The sequence below is a fragment of the Panicum virgatum genome, chromosome 4N (genome assembly GCF_016808335.1).
Source record: "Panicum virgatum strain AP13 chromosome 4N, P.virgatum_v5, whole genome shotgun sequence".
Lineage (NCBI taxonomy): Eukaryota > Viridiplantae > Streptophyta > Magnoliopsida > Poales > Poaceae > Panicum > Panicum virgatum.
The window spans coordinates 425,283-445,315 of NC_053148.1; the positions used below are offsets into that span (position 1 = coordinate 425,283).

Genomic DNA, 20,033 nt, shown 5'->3' on the forward strand with positions numbered 1-20,033 from the left:
TAAGCTCTATACATAAGTAATTTGCTATCCAATATTATTGGAAATCAAATGCCAATTTCTAATATTTTAATTAAGTAATTAGTTATTTATCCAAGGTATTTGCCATAGACTCTATATTCATCTTGGTTTCATCCCAATTTGTATACAAATAAACTACAAATTTCCTTTTTTTCTTAATTCTTAATTTAGCTATTTATTAACCTCATTCGTCGTTAGCTCTTAGGACAACTTCCTCTCCTTATTCTTCTAAAAAAACTTTAAATTTTATTGTTTATTAATTTCTTTGACATGAGCTCTTTAGTAAACTATTAATGTTATCAATTTAATTTCTGAATTTATCCATGAACTCTTTATGTTACTGTAGACTGGTCATAATAAAACCCAACGTTGTGTATTCTTTTCTTTTCTTTTTTTATTTTCTAGATTAATATTTTAAGCTCTAGTCTCTGTTGACAAACTGGCGGCTTTGTTTTAACACCATGGTATTAAATGCAAAAAATTGTTATAAGGTTGAGTGAGCACTTTATAAGAGAGGCAAAGTTGACCTTTTTAGCCGTTGATTAAATAGATTATTGGTGCCCACGGACACGTAGACCTCGTTGAATGCATTCTATTTGAATGTTCACACGACCTATTTGGAGTTCGGATCATGGAGTTACGTTTGGCGTAAGATTAGAAAAAGGAAGCTACAGTAACAACAGGTACTTTATACAAAAGAGAGTGTTGATTTGCGAGTGTGATGATGAATGTGCTTGTGTAGATTAATATTACCGCCTACTCTAATTAGCGAATGAAGGAGCCTGGCCGTTCTTAACTATTGCCCCTTACCAATTTATGATTACTATTGATGACGTGGAGTATTATTACAACAGCTTTTAACAATCAATCAGTCATTGTTCGTGAGGTGGTAGGTAGGAATGTGTTCATGTGGCATGCTGGTGCTTGCTTCTATTAACATGACAATTTTTACTTCTCTTGCCAAAGATGGACTCTCTAGGCTAGCCTGGACCGGTAGATCTTTTCTAATTAATTTGACAATTCCTTACTTTTTTTGTTGGACGTGGACTATCTAGCCTGGACCGGTAGATCTTTTCTAATTAATTCTGACAATTTCTTACTTCTTTTGTTGGATGTGGACTCTCTAGATTAATCTAGACTGTTAGATCATCATAAAATCCGATGGTGCAAATACTTATCTTTTTTAGATTAACGTGAGAATTTCTAAACCCTCTCGGCGAACGTGGTGGCTTCTTTTAACACTCCCTTATATATATAATAGATGCCACATTTCTATGTTAGATGTTACGACTTTTTTTTTTTGCGGGTGAGATGTTACGACGTTCAATTCCACAAATTAAATATGGTTCACTCTGATAACATTATTGATAACATTATTCATCATATTGTATTAGAGTAAAGTCCATTTTTGGCCATCCAACTCTTGCCTCGGTTTGGTTTTAGCCATCGAACTCCAAAACCGGGTATCCTTGGCCATCGAACTCTCAAAACCGTTCATATTTAGCCATCCCGGTGGTTTTGGATGTGGTTTTGCTGACGTGGCTGCCACATATTGGTGGGACCCACCTGTCATTTTTTTATCTCTCTCATATTTCTCTCTTTCTTCCCCCTCTCTCTCCTATTTCTCTCTCCGCCGCGTGCAGGGCCCTCCCTCCTCTCCGGCGTGTGCGGCCCTCCACCCCCTCCCTCCTCTCCGGCCCCCTCCCTTGCTCCCACGGCTGGTGGCCTGCGCGGCGCGGGCGTGAAGGCCGATGCGGGAGCGGCGGCCGGCCTCGCGAGGAACGGCGGGGAGCCTCGGCGGGCCTCCGGTGGCGCTGGCCCGTGGTGGGGCTGCAGCTCGCTTGCCTGGCGGCGCTGGCCCGCGGCGGCGCTCGAGCTCGCCAAGCCGGCGGTGCAGGCCCGAGGCGGAGCTCGAGCTCGCCCGGCCGCCTCGCATGCCTAGGCAACCATCGCCTCCCTCTTCTCGGCCGCCTCGGCACGAACCGATCTCGGGAGCTGCCGCCTTCTCCGCGACGACGTCGGCGAGCTTCCTGTAGCGACTCCGTCCGCAGGTGGTGCCATCCCCTTGCTGCAGCACGTCGGCGAGGCCCGAGTGGCTGCGCCCCTCACGCGCCATGGCCGCCGCCCGCCGCCGACTGGACCAGCAACGGCGCTCGCTAGCTCCATCCGAGCTCGCCCGCCGCGCGCTGCAACAGAGGGAGAGGGGGGGGGAGGGAGGCGCCGCCGGCTGAGGTCGGAATTGGGTCGCCGGGCACGAGGAGGAGGGAGAGAGAGACCGGCGGAGCTCCGAGGACGCCGCGCCATGGCCTCCGCCGGCGAGCAGGAAGGAGAGAGAGGAGGAAGGAGATGAGATAGGAGAGAGAAAGAGGGAGATAGAGAGAAGAGAGAGGGGTTGTAATGCTGACAAGTGGGCCCCACTGCCACGCGGCGTCCACGTCAGCGAAACCGGCCACCAAAACAGCCGGATGGCCAAATGTGAACGGTTTTAATAGTTCAGTGGTCAAAGATACCCGGTTTTGGAGTTCGATGGCTAAAACCAAACCGAGGCAAGAGTTGGATGGCCAAAAATGGACTTTACTCATTGTATTATTAGCATCTATCTTTTCTTGCTATTGCTGCCTTTCCTATTCTTGTTGCTATAATTCAACACACCTTATCCAATCCTTAACTACATGATCTTGAGGTCTAACTTAGGGTGCGTTGATGTATTTGGAGTGCCAAAACTTTTAGTCTAAAGTTTTTGCTTCAAATCTTTTAGCATACAAAACTTTACATCTTGATGTTTAGATGCATAGCAGAACAGCAAAAGTTGTCAAATACCATAAGTTACTCTCTTGGCTCATCCCCAATGCGATTTTGGTGTTTTTTGGGACTCCTGACTCCCAAATGCCAATAGTTTTGCATCCCAACTTTTGCTACCTTTTGCCTATGGTGTTTAGATCCATTTTGCCAAAAAGTAAGAAAAACAGCAAAAGTTTTGGTAAAAATGGGGAACTAAACACCACCTTAGGGGCTGTACAAAGTTATTGGACAAATATCATATCATGAGGTAATTTGTATAAGGTGTGGGATAATAATAAAATTATAGTCGAATGATACGAAATTTAGACAGTTTTGCCTAAGTTGTTTTGTCGAGGCCAGCGTCATCTCTTCGACGAAGAATACGCTTTCCCGGGAGCAAAACGACTTCCATAGCTGCAAGCGGGTTGCAGACAGACGGGGCCACGGGGCCCAACTTTCTCCTCGCGCGCGCGACCAACTCCCCCTTTAAACCCTAGTAGCGCCGCCGCCGCCGCCCCCGCCGCCGCCATGGAGACCCTCAAGCGCAAGGCCCCGGACGGACCTGCGCCTGCCGACAACGCCTCCCCTCTCAAGGCGCCGCGCGCAGACGCCGCGGAGCCTCCCGCCCGCACCACCCTCGCCGCCGCGGATCCCATCGCCTGCGTGCACGACGTCTCCTACCCGGAAGGCTACGACGCGGCCGCCTCTGCCTCCCGCGTGCTCGCCGGCGGTGCTGAGCGCTCTGAGCCCGCCAAGAAGTTCCCCTTCCAGCTCGACCCGTTCCAGGCCGAGGCCATACGCTGCCTCGACAACGGCGAATCCGTCATGGTAACAACGTCCGAAGTTTTATCTTGCTTTCTCCTCAGTGCGTGCATTGCCTCAGTTTATCATGCCCGAGGGCAAAAATTCCCCGTTGCATTTGTCCACACAGCTCGGTGCATGCGTCCCGCCAAATTATGTTTTTTTTAGCTCCAGTGCCCCCTGAATTAGAACACGGGCCTCCTCAAATTACCTTCACTCAAGGCAATCTGTGCTCATCAACCTGCGGTAGTGTCGATTAGCAATTTAGCATTCATCATTGACGACGAGTTCCTGATTCTCTGACGAGCTGTATGGCATCAGAGCACAGCTCTTAGAGATATCCTCCACCCCCCCCCCCCCCCCCCCCCCCGAAAATCTGCTTTGCTGTTCTATGTATACTGGCAGACCGTTTCTCTTACGTCAGCTAAGTTTTCTGTCTCTAATTGATGTTTCTATATGTTGCTTTTGTGCATTTACAGGTTTCAGCTCATACATCAGCTGGAAAGACAGTGGTCGCCTTGTATGCGATAGCAATGTCTCTGCGCAACCAACAGCGTGTCATCTATACGTCTCCAATCAAGGCATTGAGCAACCAAAAATACAGAGAGTTCAAAGAAGAGTTCTCTGATGTTGGTCTCATGACTGGGGATGTCACAATTGAGCCGAATGCCTCCTGCCTGGTACTAGTTGCTTCTCGCACTATTCTTTCAGATCACTTCTTTGTATGTATCCGTGCTTGGCTCTTAAAAGCATGCCCTGTCTATGTAGGTCATGACCACGGAAATTTGGCGGAGCATGCAGTACAAAGGATCTGAGATCATGAGGGAAGTTGCTTGGGTTATATTTGATGAGGTGCATTACATGCGGGATAGAGAGAGAGGAGTGGTGTGGGAGGAGAGTATAGTGATGGCTCCCAAGAACTCACGTTTCGTGTTCCTCTCAGCTACTGTACCAAATGCAAAGGAGTTTGCTGATTGGGTAGCTAAGGTCTGTTGCCAAGCTTCCCTAGTTCTATCCGTTTTTCTTTTGCTATGTTGACATTGGGTGTTTGACCGAAGATTCAATGATTTTCATCTCCAACTCATCTACTTGTTAGAACGCATTTTCTGGTGCTAATTGGTCAAGCATTTATATACGTTTGCAGTATATTGCCATTTTGTTAATAGTGGAGGTTGTTTTGTTTCTCAGGTACATAAACAACCTTGCCATATAGTATACACCGACTACCGACCCACACCTCTCCAGCACTATGTATTTCCTTCAGGAGGGGATGGATTATATCTGGTAGTGGATGAGAAGGGCAAGTTCAGAGAGGACAGTTTCCAGAAAGCATTGAATGTGCTTGTCCCTGCTAGTGGCGGTGACAAGAAGAAGGAAAATGGGAAGTGGCAGAAAGGTATCGTGGCAGGCAAATCTAGTGAGGAAAGTGACATATTCAAGATGGTTAAAATGATAATTCAGCGTCAATATGATCCTGTGATACTTTTCAGCTTTAGCAAAAGGGAATGCGAATTTCTTGCTATGCAGGTAGTCAATTTAGATAACAGAAATATTTTGTGATTTCATGAAAGAATATAAAAAAATAATTTGATTCATATTTACTATCCTTGCTGTGTGCAATAGATGGCTAAGATGGACTTGAACGAGGATGATGAGAAGGCAAACATTGAAACTATTTTTTGGAGTGCTATGGATTTGCTATCTGATGATGACAAAAAGCTTCCTCAGGCAAGTTATTCCATCGCTTCTTAATTTTTGTCTCAGGTATTCCCTATAGGTGTCATGCGGATGTTTGTTGATGGCAGTCTTATGGAATGCTTTTCAAAGCTATTTATTGTGCTACAAATTAACCATTTAAAATATTTCTATTTGTAATACGTGAATCAGCAGTGGTACTGGTAAGCAATGCTACGAATTCATAATTATTTTAAAACTGAGTCATCAGAGCCTTTCCAGGTTTCAAACATGCTGCCCTTACTGAAACGCGGTATTGGCGTGCATCATTCTGGTCTGTTGCCCATCTTGAAGGAAGTGATTGAGATTCTCTTCCAGGAGGGCCTCATCAAGGTTAGCAAATTTTATGAATCTTATCATGTCTTGAGTCTATTATTGCTTAGCCTCAAAAGTAGCACATTGCTGGAGTTATATCAGCACCCCTCAGCTACATTTTATTTGGAGCAATGATAGTTAATCGTAGATACTTTTCCATACATTTTGCACCTTTTTGCTTCAAACAAGAATTTCATGCTTCGAAAAGTTATGTGATAGTGCTTGATCTGATTCCCAGGAGAACAGATTCTGCTAGTTGCTACTGTGTTCTAATTCATAATGAAACTGGAACAATTCTTTAATTTGCAACACACAAAATGGATAGATCAGGGTTGGGTGATTCTAGGCTGCTATTTTCCATTGAACTTGAGTTTCTAAATTTGAGGACAAATTCAAACTATTTGCTACTTAAGGACAAATTCAAACTACTGGCTACTTTCTTTCAGAGTGTTCTCATCTCTGGTTACTGCCATGTACCGTCTTTACTTTGAGAAATGTGTCATGTTATGTTCTTTTATTCTCTTCTGAATAATGATGGCGTGCTTCACTGAGTCTGTTTATAATGTTTCCTTTGCAAGACTATGATGTGTGTTGTGGCTTCTTATTTCTTGCCGATATTAAAGCCTGGTGTTATAGTGTTTGTTTGCCACAGAAACATTCAGTATTGGGCTGAACATGCCTGCAAAGACTGTTGTGTTTACCAATGTGCGAAAATTTGATGGAGACCGATTCAGATGGTTGTCGAGTGGTGAGTACATCCAGATGAGTGGCCGTGCTGGTCGTCGAGGTATTGATCAGCGTGGTATATGTATCCTGATGGTAGACGAGAAAATGGAGCCTTCAACTGCCAAAATGATGCTGAAAGGAAGTGCTGATAGTTTGAACAGGTACATATCATGGATTCCTGACATTTCTGGCACCTGTAGAGCATAGTTATTATCTAGCCTGTCGAATGGTCTGAATGAAAACAAAACAAACCGCGATGGACAGATCCTCTCAAATATGAATAATTACTTTGTTAGCATTGTTAGACAGGTCCATGCTGATAAATGTTTATGCTACCCATGTGTAATATGCCTGTTCCTTGCATCCTAAAATCTTGAGTTATGCCAACACTCAAGTTTTGATCTGCTATCCTTTATATTGTTTTGAGTCATTATGGAAACTGTTCTGTTCTACATGCTTATTGCTCTCACACTCCTACCCTTCTGTTTATTAGTGCCTTTCATCTGAGCTACAATATGCTGTTAAATCAAATGAGATCTGAGGATGGAGATCCAGAAAAGCTTCTTCGGTTTTCATTTTACCAATTCCAGGCTGATCGAGCTCTCCCTGATCTTGAGGTTTGTTGACATGTCTATGATTTCCTCCTCTTTGAAGTGAAGAATTTACTTATGCCCTGAGTATTCTTCATGGTCATCCTTCATGCATCACATATTTATCATAGTTGACAGCCATCAAACACATATTTCGTGCATTTATTAACTTGTTGCCTGTTGAAACTTGTACTTTTACACACTTTATCGTGTACCTGCTCCACAGTTCATCTGCTGCTATGGACTTATTTTAACGGGTCCTTTAGGTTCGTCTTTTAGTGATTTTCTGAGGGAATACTCCCTGGGGAAGTAAAGTTGACAGCTTTACATTAAAATTCAATACAGAACAACCTCTCCCAAGTTTAACATGTTCCTTCTGGCACCACTTTTGTTGCTAGTTTTTCTGTGTATGATGTTGCATGTTCAAAAAAAGGAGCATGGGCATGCAAGCATTTTTGGATGCCTTCCAGAGTACTTGAGAGATGTATCCATGCACAATAAGACTTTTTTTTTCTCGAACGCGCAGGAGAACTGCGCATCAATATATTAAGCAGAAAAAAGGGGAAAAGAAACCTGGAGTGTACCAGAATTAAGGGCCTGCAACCCACCCTTATACAAAAACAGTTTTTTATCAAAAGGAAATAAACTAGACCAAACAAAACACATGACCCGAACCACCTAAGAGGCAGGGGCTGCCAGGGCGAGGAGGTGAGAAACCCCTCGAGCTCCAGCGACCGACCACTGATGCATCTCTTCTTGGATGGTTGCAACAACATAGGGTAAGTTAGGAGTGACTCCATCAAACACACAGCTATTGCGGTGCTTCCAAATGGACCAGGCCCCTAGGATGATGATGGAATAAGTCCTTTTTGCACTTGACCAGTCACCCTGTTACTCACATTAGTCCACCAGTCCTCGAAGGAAGTCATTAGACACTCGTAATAGGAATTTCTGCTGCTAATCTGGTAGACTGAGTGTTTTCACCTACTGCTTTTATCTATAAGCACTTTTACTAAAACAGAGACACAGGAAGTCAGGAACCCAGCAACAAAGCCCCAAACCATTTCATGAAACTTGCAATAACACTCCATTTGAATTTTGTGCAGAAGCAAATCAAGGAACTGGAGTCGGATAGGAATTCCATGGTTATTGAGGAAGAGGAGAGCTTGAAGGATTACTATGATCTCTTACAACAGTACAGAAGTTTGAAGAAGGATGTCCGTGATATTGTCCTATCTCCAAAACATGTTCTGCCTTTCTTGCAACCTGGAAGGCTTGTCCGTATTCTATATAGTACAGATGGGTCGTCCACCTTCTCCATTGATGAAAATGTCACATGGGGAATTATTATAAACTTTGAAAAAGTGAAATCCAGTGGTGAAGGTATTTAAACAGTTAATCTCATTTTCAACCTAATTTGCTAGTATGATTTCTATTTTCCTTGCATGTTTAGAATACAAAATGAATTTTATCCTGAAAATGCTTGGTGATGCATTCCGTTACAGAATTATGTTATACATTTTGATGTGGATTGGGATGGGATTTCAGGCTTAAGCTGCAGATATATCTGCATACCGTTCACTGTCATGTTCTGATGATTTATGAATTAGGATCCTTCATGGCTTTTATGGGATCTGCTCATGTTCATGAGCTTTGACCAATTGTGACAGGTGTTATAACCCCTGTCGGTGTTGTCTAGGTCTCCTACCTTGGTGATGAATTGACTGGCAGCCAAGTGCCTCTTCACTTCTTCAGAGTTGGACATAATTCTGTAGAACCATTCTGATCTCAAATGATTTGGACTTTGCAAAAATTATATAGATGCATTGATGCAGTTACCTTTTTTCTTTTGACAAGCTGATCTTAAAAGGCTTGATTCTAGTTAGGTTTGGATTAACTATTTGCAGAGCGTAACTTTTCATCAGTTTGAATTGCAGAACTTTTGGCAGCTTTTAACCTGTAACTGTACCTAAGTTAGGACCTCTTTTTGATGAAGTGAATCTTGAATTCTCAACCACACGCAGCAAGCACATCTGATTTTAATTCCTAAAAATACTCAGATTACTGTGATTCTAGCTATGCCTTTAAAGGTCATTGCTGAAAGGGAAAATAGCCCTTCACCTAACATCTGGTCTTGCTCTTGCAGATAGGAGGCCTGAAGATTCTGATTATACAGTTGATGTCCTTACCAGATGTTCTGTAATGAAGGATAGCAGCGGAAAGAAAACAATGAAGATTATTCCTCTGAAAGAACGTGGAGAACCAGTTGTTATTTCACTTCCACTTTCACAGGTTACTTTGCACATTTCAGTAGTGAAGTTTTTGTCATACAGTTCTATCTCTGTGCTAAACTGCCTTTTCCTAATCATGGGGTTAACCTGAATAAAACAGATTGATGGACTAAGTAGCATCCGGATGTACATACCTAAGGATCTTCTGCCTGTAGAAGCTCGAGAAAACACTTTGAGGAAAGTTGAAGAAGTGCTTTCAAGGTTTGCTAAAGATGGGGTACCTCTATTGGATCCAGAAGAGGATATGAAGGTAAGAAAACACTCAGGATGCTGTCAGATTTCCTCTGTTTATGCGGTTCTAATATGACCTATTCCTTTTAGGTACAATCAAAATCTTTTCGGAAAGCCACCAGAAGAATCGAAGCTCTGGAGGGCTTATTCGAGAAGCATGATATCCGTAGTTCTCCACATATCCAGCAAAAACTTAAAGTCTTGCATGCTAAGCAAGAATTATCAGCTAAAATAAAGTCCATCAAGAAAACAATGCGGTCTTCCACTGCTTTAGCTTTCAAGGATGAGCTCAAGGCCCGGAAACGGGTTCTTCGCAGGCTGGGGTATTGTATTTTTTTTCTCTTTGACATGATTTTTTTACCCCCAGAGTTTGTTGATTTGAAACTTTTAAGAAGTGCCTACCCAATGCTTGACTTGTTACAAGTGTACCATGTTTTCTGACAATAAATTTGCTGTTTTGAATTCAAATTTTGGTTGTGTATAGTATAATATTTGGCATCTAATATTGTGATGCGAAAAGACAGACACAGAACTTAATCGGTAGGCCAATTTACCAATTAGAAGCATCTTCCTCTGGCATGTTGGATATTTGTTTCATTTTGAATCGTATTGGAAAAATATATGTCCTATCATGAATTTTAAAATCTCATTGTCGATTGAAAAGAATAGTGTCAGGGATATCATATAGTCACACCAACCTTACAATTTCTCAAGAATGTATATCTTTATTTCAGATATGTTACAAGCGATGATGTTGTGGAAGTGAAGGGCAAGGTGGCCTGTGAGATAAGCTCAGCTGATGAGCTGACATTGACAGAGCTTATGTTTAGTGGCACTTTGAAGGATGCTACTGTAGAACAGATGGTAGCCCTGCTTTCTTGCTTTGTTTGGCAGGAGAAGCTCCAGGATGCCCCGAAGCCAAGGGAGGAGCTTGATTTGCTCTTCTACCAATTGCAGGAGACAGCAAGAAGGGTTGCTAACCTTCAGCTAGAGTGCAAGGTAATTAATACTACTAAATCATCATATCAAATGCCTGTCCTTGTTTTCATTTTCCTTTTCTCTGGAAAGATATGTGGGCTTGTAGTGCTGTGTATATATTGAATCAGGGTTCTGAAAAATGATATTTTGCTCCAACTGATAATGACAGATCCAAATTGATGTGGAAAGCTTTGTGAATTCTTTCCGACCTGACATAATGGAAGCGGTGTATTCTTGGGCCAAAGGGTCGAAATTCTACCAAATCATGGAGATGACTCAAGTGTTTGAAGGCAGCTTGATCAGGGCCATCAGGAGGCTGGAGGAGGTTCTGCAGCAGCTAATTCTGGCATCCAAGTCGATTGGGGAAACCGAATTGGAAGCAAAACTTGAGGAGGCAGTCAGCAAGATCAAGAGGGATATAGTATTCGCTGCATCTTTGTACTTGTAACATGTCTTGATGGCGTCATGATTTCGTAAGAGCTCCAAAGCATAGAGAAATTAAATCACACTTTGCTCAAGTGCTGTTGGCCTGATGGAGCTGTCTGGTCGAAACATGGAGCAGTGATATGGCAGGCAAAGTTTTGTTAGTGTTGTTAACCTTGTAGGGCATGTTTGGATTGCAAGATGTAAGAATTTTGCAGGAACCTTTACAATTCTACCAGAAATTCTGGAGAACCACAGGAATCGATGTAGCTTGTACAAGTAAATTAGTTAGGAATAGTCCATGGACGGAAATCTGTACTGATTTTTTGCCCTGTACACAATCAGAGACGCACTGAAATCCATTGTTTTTATTTTGTCAGAAACGAGTGTAAGAGAGCAGGTCAATTTCAGATTATTTTGGGTGTGTATATTATTGCAAAGCTCAATGTCACTTGCTATGTGTTGGTTTGGATGTTATTGGCCGGCTGAAGGTCACGGGCTACTATATCGCTGCTTTTGGACAATTATCATCATTTGAAAGTGAGCATTTGTATGTGTATGTTTGCATCATAACACAACGTCTACACCAGTCACCAGGGTGCAAGTGTCAAACTTGGAACTGGTCAGCCAGGTCAGGTGATGAGTATGACTACTCCTACAGTCCTACTGTATGTGATAGAGTATGTATGTACGTGCAGTAAGCTACAAACTGCCTGACGCTTGTGCGGTAACCAGTTGCGGAGATTATATGATCTGATTTTAAGTTGATATTTAAAACTAGTTATGATTATATATGATTCTGTGTAATACTATAGAGTGCATATAAACAGAGCGCGGAGTCGAAGAACCGGTCCTGACAAGGAAATGCGACTAGTAGTTAATCTCAAATGGAGCAAGTATTTGGTTAGCAATGTAAAAATTAATTGTACGTTGCAGCTGAAGACATGCATGATGGCCGGCCAGTTATGCACATATATATCAGATTAAAAGCAAAGTAAGCTCGTTCAGACAATGTATTACTTGTCCTTTTACTATCCACTAATTATTACTAATGCAAGTGGTAGTGAGCAAATTGGCATCGTTGGATATTATGCTGGTAACTAAGTCGTGCATGCTTATGATGTCGTATCTGATCCAATGAAGAGCACGTAAAATCTGCGCAATCAAGAAGGCTATCTACTACTACTACTACATACTAGAGTGAGAGATAGCAAATGCATGTTCCACAGGGCACGTACGTACGTATGCCGCGCCTCAATTGCTTGCCGGCCGGCTGTCTGTCAGTATTACTAGCTAGCTAAAACTCTGTATAATAAGCGAGCGAGCGAACAACTATACTAGCTAGCCTCCAGAATTCGTGCAGTACAAATATGGCCTCCAACTGATCATATTTCGCACAGCAAACAAATTGAAGCATCAGCTAGCCATCATCTCAGCTCTCGATCATCACTAAACCAGACTCGCAGCTCGCTGTAATTGACACAAATGACGGCAATGGCGGCGATCAGCAGCAGCATCAGGCCATGATCACCTGCTTGCTGCTGTGGGTCGTTGTTGTTCCGCCGGCGTCGGCGTGCGGCAGTCACCCGTGCCCGAAGCCGGCGGGCAAGTGCCCTGTGAACGCGGTGAAGCTGGGCGTGTGCGCGGACGGGCTGATCCACGCGGAGGTGGGGCAGCCGCCCAAGGAGCCCTGCTGCTCCCTCATCTCCGGCCTGGCCGACCTGGAGGCCGCCGTCTGCGTCTGCCTCGCCATCAACGCCAACGTCCTCGGCGTCGGCCTCGACGTCGCCGTCGACCTCTCCCTCCTTGTCAACTACTGCGGCCGCACCGTGCCCGCCGGCTTCCAGTGCGCATAGCTGCAGGCCAGCTAGCTAGTACACTGTGTGCACCGCATGCGTGCATTTTATTATCATGATCCATCGTATCAGCGCCACCGATCGACACGTCTATATAATATATATCATATATATCCGACTCATGTGTGTGTAAGGTAAAAGAAAGAAATAAGATCGAAGTGGCGTGCATGCAATTACTGGCTTTTATTAATTTCCTCCATCTATTTTTTGCATCACTGTGAGCTATATATATATATATATATATATATATATATATATATATATATATATATATATATATATATATATATATATATATATATATATATTGTTGGAGTAATGGGCTTGGCCCATTACTTCTAAAGCATTAAAAGAATTTAAAGCCCACTATTAAAGCTAGGGAATCAATGCTTAATTCCGTACCGGGAATTGAGGAGGATCTCAACCGACTTAAAAGGTGGACTTCGTGTACACCACTTGTGAAGCCGGTAAGAGGAGGACGGTGAACCACGCGCGCGCGCTCGCTCGCCTCGCTCGGCCGGGCGGGGCCGTGGACGAGGCGCGGCGCGGCGCGCGTGCGCGGCCGGACGTGACGTGCAGGTGCCGGTGCGGTGCGGTGCGGTGCGACGTGATGTGCTGAGATGAGAAGGATACTAATGACCGGACATTGAAGGCTCTTTACGACGTCCAGGTTCGTTGAACCTGAGGCACATTAACTGCCGCTCATCAAAGCCATTCATGATGTCCAGGTTCGTTGAACCTGAGGCATATCGTGCCTATATAAACCAGCACCCTCTCCTCTCATCCTCACTCATCTCAAGCACTCATCCAGGTACTCCTCTTCAGGAGACCTCTCCCTTCTTCCTCAGCTGCTTTCTGCCTTCCCCACCGCTAGCACTGCGCGCACAGGTCTAGCGAGAGCAGGCCCTCTCCTCTCATCCTCACTCATCTCAAGCACTCATCCAGGTACTCCTCTTCAGGAGACCTCTCCCTTCTTCCTCAGCTGCTTTCTGCCTTCCCCACCGCTAGCACTGCGCGCACAGGTCTAGCGAGAGCAGGGCCTCCGGAACCTCGCGGGCAATTAGGTTTTTGGGAAGCGTCTTGACGCGACTGCTCGCTCCCTGAACGACTCCTTCGTCTACTTCCCGGCGTAACCGCTCGTGCGAACGACTACTTCGTCTACTTCCCGGCGTAACCGTTCGTGGGACTGCACTGCGAACATCTTCCTGCATCGACATAGTTCGGCTACTTCGAGCAAGACCAGTCGAATAGCATGTCTATTCCAGCTCTACTTCGAGCAAGACCAGTCGAATAGCATGTCTATTCCAGCTGGTAACGGCGCAACCGGTGCCTCTGGCACTGGTCCCGCCTTGGGGTACTTACTAAACCTACTCTGGTTTAATTCTTTGTTCATGCTTATTAGTGAGAATAACATGAACACATGCACATATCTTGTACACACATTATCACTCATCTATATCATGAAATTGATATTAATATTTGGAATTAAAATATACCGAAAATTGCCTAGATATCTAACAATCCAAAAACCTAATTGTGTTAATAGGCTTTCGGTATCTAGCTTTGCTGCATCAATCAAACCACCACCTTTTGATGGTTCAAATTACAAACGTTGGCAAGAGCGGCTTATACTGTGGTTAACACTATCGAGAGTGATCCATGTGAAAGAGGGTAAGCCTGAATAATTCTCTCCAGAGGAAGGGAGTGCATTCGATGAGGCTGATATTCTCTTTCGAGGCTTGATCATTAGTGTTCTCGGTGATAACCTGGTGGATTCTTATATCCGGCTGCCAACTGGCAAAGCATTGTGGGATGCTCTTGAGACTCAATATGGAGTATCTGACGCCGGGAGTGAGTTGTATATCATGGAGCAGTTCCTTGAGTACAGGATGGTCGAAGACCGTTCTGTAGTGGAACAGCCTCATGAAATACATACTCTGGCAAAAGATCTAAAAATTGCAGCAAAGAGTCCCCATGTGTGTTACCCAATAAGTTTGTGGCCGGAGGTATAATCTCTAAGCTGCCACCTTCTTGGAGGGACTTTGCTACTTCTCTAAAACACAAGAGACAGGAGTTCACAATAGATGGACTCATAGGGACTCTTGATGTTGAGGAGAAGGCGAGAGCAAAGGACATACGTGGGAAAGGAGTTGTTGGTGCTTCAAGTGCCAATCTTGTTCAGAAGAACAACTCCCACAAGAACAAGAAAAAGCCACCGCAGAACCAACCAAAGACTAAGAAGACAACCACTTTTAAGAAGAAGAAGAAGACGGGAGCTTGCTATGTGTGCGCTAGTACGGATTACTTTGCTGCAAAGTGTCCGAACCGCAAAGGCAACGACTCCGCCAACATGGTTATTAGCGAGCCTGGAGGAACTTCGGGGTACGGTAATTTATTACCTACTGTTCTTTCAGTCTTTGGTTCACCCGAGTGGTGGGTTGACACTGGTGCTAATATTCATGTTTGTGCTGATGCTTCTTTGTTCTCTTCTTACCAGACCGGCGGGACTTCCTCCTTGCTGATGGGGAACGGATCACATGCGCGTGTTCTTGGTGTTGGTACGGTAAATCTGAAGTTTACTTCGGGGAAGACCGTGCAGCTGAAGAACGTGCAGCATGTCCCCACCATCAAGAAGAATTTAGTCAGCGGCTCTCTACTGTGTAGAGATGGTTTCAAATTAGTCTTTGAGTCCAATAAATGTATCTTGTCTAAGTTTGGTACTTTTGTTGGAAAAGGTTATGAAAGCGGAGGCTTGTTCCGTCTTTCTTTGTCAGATGTTTGTAATAAAATTGCATACAATGTTATTAACGTTGATGAAACAAATGTTTGGCATTCGAGGCTTTGTCACGTTAATTTTGGTTGTATGATGCGCTTAGCTAATTTGAGCTTAATTCCAAAGTTCACTTTTGTCAAAAATTCTAAGTGTCATGTATGTGTTGAATCAAAACAAACTCGTAAGCCTCATAAGACCGCGGAGGCAAGGAGCTTGGCACCCTTAGAATTAATTCATTCCGATTTGTGCGAAATGAATGGAGTGTTGACAAAAGGTGGTAAAAAATATTTCATGACTTTGATTGATGATAGTACTAGATTTTGTTACATCTATTTGTTGAAGTCAAAAGATGAAGCTTTACACTACTTTAAAATCTATAAAGCTGAAGTAGAAAACCAACTTGAGAGAAAGATCAAAAGAGTTAGGTCAGATCGTGGTGGCGAGTATTTCTCAAATTTATTTACTTTATTCTGCGAGGAACATGATATTATTCATGAAAGGACGCCTCCCTATTCACCTCAGTCAAATGGGGTTGCCGAAAGAAAGAACCGCACTCTAACGGATTTGGTTAACGCCATGTTAGATACAGCGGGACTTTCCAAGGAATGGTGGGGTGAGGCTATATTGACTGCATGTCATGTCCTAAACCGTGTTCCTACAAAGAATAAAGAGATAACTCCATTCGAGGAATGGGAGAAGAAAAGGCCAACACTGTCATACTTACGTACATGGGGTTGTTTGGCAAAAGTGAGTGTGCCAATAACCAAGAAACGTAAGCTTGGACCTAAAACTGTGGATTGTATCTTTCTAGGTTATGCTATTCACAGCGTTGGATATAGATTTTTAATAGTGAAATCTGGAGTACCTGACATGCATGTTGGTACTATAATGGAGTCCAGAGATGCTACATTTTTTGAAAACATTTTTCCTATGAGAGATGAAACAAGTTCATCTAGGCAAGAGTTCATCGAGGATGATGGCTCTGCTGAGCCGATAGAACACAATGAACATACACTTGTAGAAAATCCTGAGGAGGATAACAATGATGCTCTGAGAAAGAGTAAGAGACAAAGGACTGTAAAGTCTTTTGGTGATGATTTCATTGTATACCTCATAGATGATACACCCAGAACCATTGAAGAGGCATATTCATCTCCTGATGCTGACTATTGGAAGGAAGCAGTAAGGAGTGAGATGGATTCTATTATGTCTAATGGAACCTGGGAGGTCGTTGAACGTCCTTATGGATGTAAACCGGTTGGATGCAAGTGGGTGTTCAAGAAAAAGCTTAGGCCAGATGGTACTATTGAAAAGTACAAGGCTAGGCTTGTGGCCAAGGGTTATACCCAAAAAGAAGGAGAAGATTTCTTTGACACTTATTCACTAGTTGCCCGATTGACCACAATTCGAGTGTTACTTTCCCTGGCAGCATCTTATGGTCTTCTCGTTCATCAGATGGACGTTAAGACGGCTTTCCTCAATGGAGAGTTAGAAGAGGAGATCTATATGGATCAGCCGGATGGGTTTGTATCAAAGGGTCAAGAAGGAATGGTTTGTAAGTTGTTAAAATCTTTATATGGTCTCAAGCAAGCGCCTAAGCAGTGGCATGAAAAGTTTGATAGAACTTTGACCTCTGCCGGCTTTGTTGTGAACGAAGCTGACAGATGTGTGTACTATCGCTATGGTGGGGCTGAAGGAGTGATTTTGTGATTGTATGTGGATGACATACTGATCTTTGGCACTAACCTTAATGTGATTAAGGAAGTCAAAGAGTTTTTATCTCAAAATTTTGAGATGAAGGATCTGGGAGAAGCTGATGTTATCCTTAATATAAAACTGGTAAAAGAGATCAATGGTGGGGTGATTCTTACACAGTCTCACTATGTGGAGAAGGTGTTAAGTCGCTTTGGTTATAGCGACTATAAACCTGTCTCAACACCATATGATGCCAGTTTAATTCTTAGAAAGAACAAAAGGATAATGCGAGATCAGCTGAGATATTCTCAGATCATTGGTTCATTAATGTATTTAGCGAGCGCTACAAGACCTGACATCTCGTTTGCTGTAAGCAAACTGAGCCGGTTTGTTTCAAACCCGGGAGATGATCATTGGAAGGCTCTTGAAAGAGTAATGCGCTATCTGAAGGGGACAATGAACTATGGAATTCACTACACCGGGTACCCAAGGGTACTAGAAGGGTATAGTGATTCAAATTGGATTTCTGATGCTGATGAGATAAAGGCCACAAGTGGATATGTGTTTACACTTGGTGGTGGAGCTGTTTCCTGGAAGTCTTGCAAGCAGACCATCTTAACGAGGTCAACTATGGAAGCAGAACTCACAGTATTAGATACCGTCACTGCTGAGGCTGAGTGGCTTCGTGAGCTCCTTATGGACTTGCCGATAGTTGAAAAACCGTTACCGGCAATCCTAATGAACTGTGACAATCAAACGGTAATTGTCAAGGTGAATAGTTCAAAGGATAACATGAAGTCATCTGGACATGTGAAAAGGCGGTTGAAATCTGTCAGAAAATTGAGAAACTCCGGAGTTATAGCCCTGGACTATGTTCAGACGGCTAAATATCTGGCAGATCAGTTTACAAAGGGTCTTTCACGAAATGTGATAGACAATGCATCTATGGAATTGGGCTTGAGACCCACGTGAGTCATTCTATAGTGGAAACCTGTCCTATGTGATCGGAGATCCCGTGAATTAGGATGGTGAAACAAACTAAAGTCTGACTGTGAGAAGAGAACCTTTGTGAAAAGGGCTCATTCCGTGTATAAGGTGCATTTCTCTTCTAATCTGTATGGCAGGTTGGTCTATACCTTAATGTGTGCCAGGTGGTTTCTTTTAAACAAATGAGTTGTTTTCTTGAAACAAAGATGTTGTCCTACAGAACATCTGAAAGGAACACACCTATATGAGTTTGACCACTGGTCATGGTCTATGAGAATTGGGTATTCTCTAGAAACTCATGAAGGGCCAGGAGTATGACTTATAAGCTCCAAACCGCGGGGATGCTTTTACAGCCTAGTACCAGTGTAGGGCTCTGGTCAAACTTGTTTGCACAAAACTGGCAATTCAAGGCATAGTCCATTGCACAGTTGTGAATAAGTGTAGCCTTTGTCCTAGATTTAAGTTCAACTTAACAGTCTCTGTCGAATACTGGTATATCAATGAGGGAATGAGGGTATTTCTAGTGTGGCTTGAATTTCTTGGTGGGGATTGTTGGAGTAATGGGCTTAGCCCATTACTTCTAAAGCATTAAAAGAATTTAAAGCCCACTATTAATGCTAGGGAATCAATGCTTAATTCCGTACCGGGAATTGAGGAGGATCTCAACCGACTTAAAAGGTGGACTTCGTGTACACCACTTGTGAAGCCGGTAAGAGGAGGACGGTGAACCACACGCGCGCGCGCGCTCGCTCGCCTCGCCGAGCCGGGCCGGGCCGTGGCTGTGGCCGTGGCCGAGGCCGAGGCGCGGCGCGGCGCGGCCGGCCGGGCGGTGCGCGTGCGCGGCCGGACGTGACGTGCAGGTGCCGGTGCGGTGCGGTGCGGTGCGGTGCGACGTGATGTGCTGAGATGAGAAGGATATTTTGCAGTAAAGAGTATTAAAACAGAGGGTTAATGTCGTCACTAATGACCGGACATTGAAGGCTCTTTACGACGTCCAGGTTCGTTGAACCTGAGGCACATTAACTGTCGCTCATCAAAGCCATTCGTGACGTCCAGGTTCGTTGAACCTGAGGCATATCGTGCCTATATAAACCAGCATCCTCTCCTCTCATCCTCACTCATCTCAAGCACTCATCCAGGTACTCCTCTTTAGGAGACCTCTCCCTTCTTCCTCAGCTGCTTTCTGCCTTCCCCACCGCTAGCACTGCGCGCACAGGTCTAGCGAGAGCAGGGCCTCCGGAACCTCTGCTCGCTGAAGGTCCTGCACGGGACACGGGCAATTAGGTTTTTGGGAAGCGTCTTGACGCGACTGCTCGCTCCCTGAACGACTCCTTCGTCTACTTCCCGGCGTAACCGCTCGTGCGAACGACTACTTCGTCTACTTCCCGGCGTAACCGTTCGTGGGACTGCACTGCGAACATCTTCCTGCATCGACATAGTTCGGCTACTTCGAGCAAGACCAGTCGAATAACATGTCTATTCCAGCTGGTAACGGCGCAACCGGTGCCTCCGGCACTGGTCCCGCCTTGGGGTACTTACTAAACCTACTTTGGTTTAATTCTTTGTTCATGCTTATTAGTGAGAATAACATGAACACATGCACATATCTTGTACACACATTATCACTCATCTATATCATGAAATTGATATTAATATTTGGAATTAAAATATACCGAAAATTGCCTAGATATCTAACATATATATATATATTACATCCATTTTTATTTACATATCGTATTAGGTTGAGAACATCTCTGATGTTACCAGTCCTTAGAGTGTTACCTTGCTTTAATTACACTAAAATTTATGCATCGAAAATTAATAAAAAAAATAT

The 20,033-nt window shown here is 43.9% G+C and overlaps 2 protein-coding genes across 2 annotated transcripts; both read left to right on the forward strand.

Annotated features, from left to right (window-relative positions):
- Window positions 1–3,247: 3,247 nt before the first annotated feature.
- On the forward strand, window positions 3,248–11,339 carry LOC120669807 (DExH-box ATP-dependent RNA helicase DExH9-like). The gene is made up of 14 exons (XM_039949645.1): window positions 3,248–3,627; window positions 4,080–4,280; window positions 4,369–4,587; window positions 4,789–5,127; window positions 5,224–5,328; window positions 5,557–5,667; window positions 6,286–6,536; window positions 6,869–6,992; window positions 8,072–8,348; window positions 9,112–9,257; window positions 9,357–9,506; window positions 9,578–9,810; window positions 10,222–10,486; window positions 10,635–11,339. Exons 1-14 carry the CDS (start codon window positions 3,328–3,330, stop codon window positions 10,911–10,913), a joined length of 3,000 nt encoding a protein of 999 aa, XP_039805579.1. The 5' UTR covers window positions 3,248–3,327; the 3' UTR covers window positions 10,914–11,339.
- A 1,072-nt stretch (window positions 11,340–12,411) lies between these two features.
- LOC120670322 (pEARLI1-like lipid transfer protein 2) lies at window positions 12,412–12,744 on the forward strand. Its single transcript, XM_039950409.1, has one exon. The coding sequence runs from the start codon at window positions 12,412–12,414 to the stop codon at window positions 12,742–12,744; it is 333 nt and encodes a 110-aa protein (XP_039806343.1).
- Window positions 12,745–20,033: the final 7,289 nt, after the last annotated feature.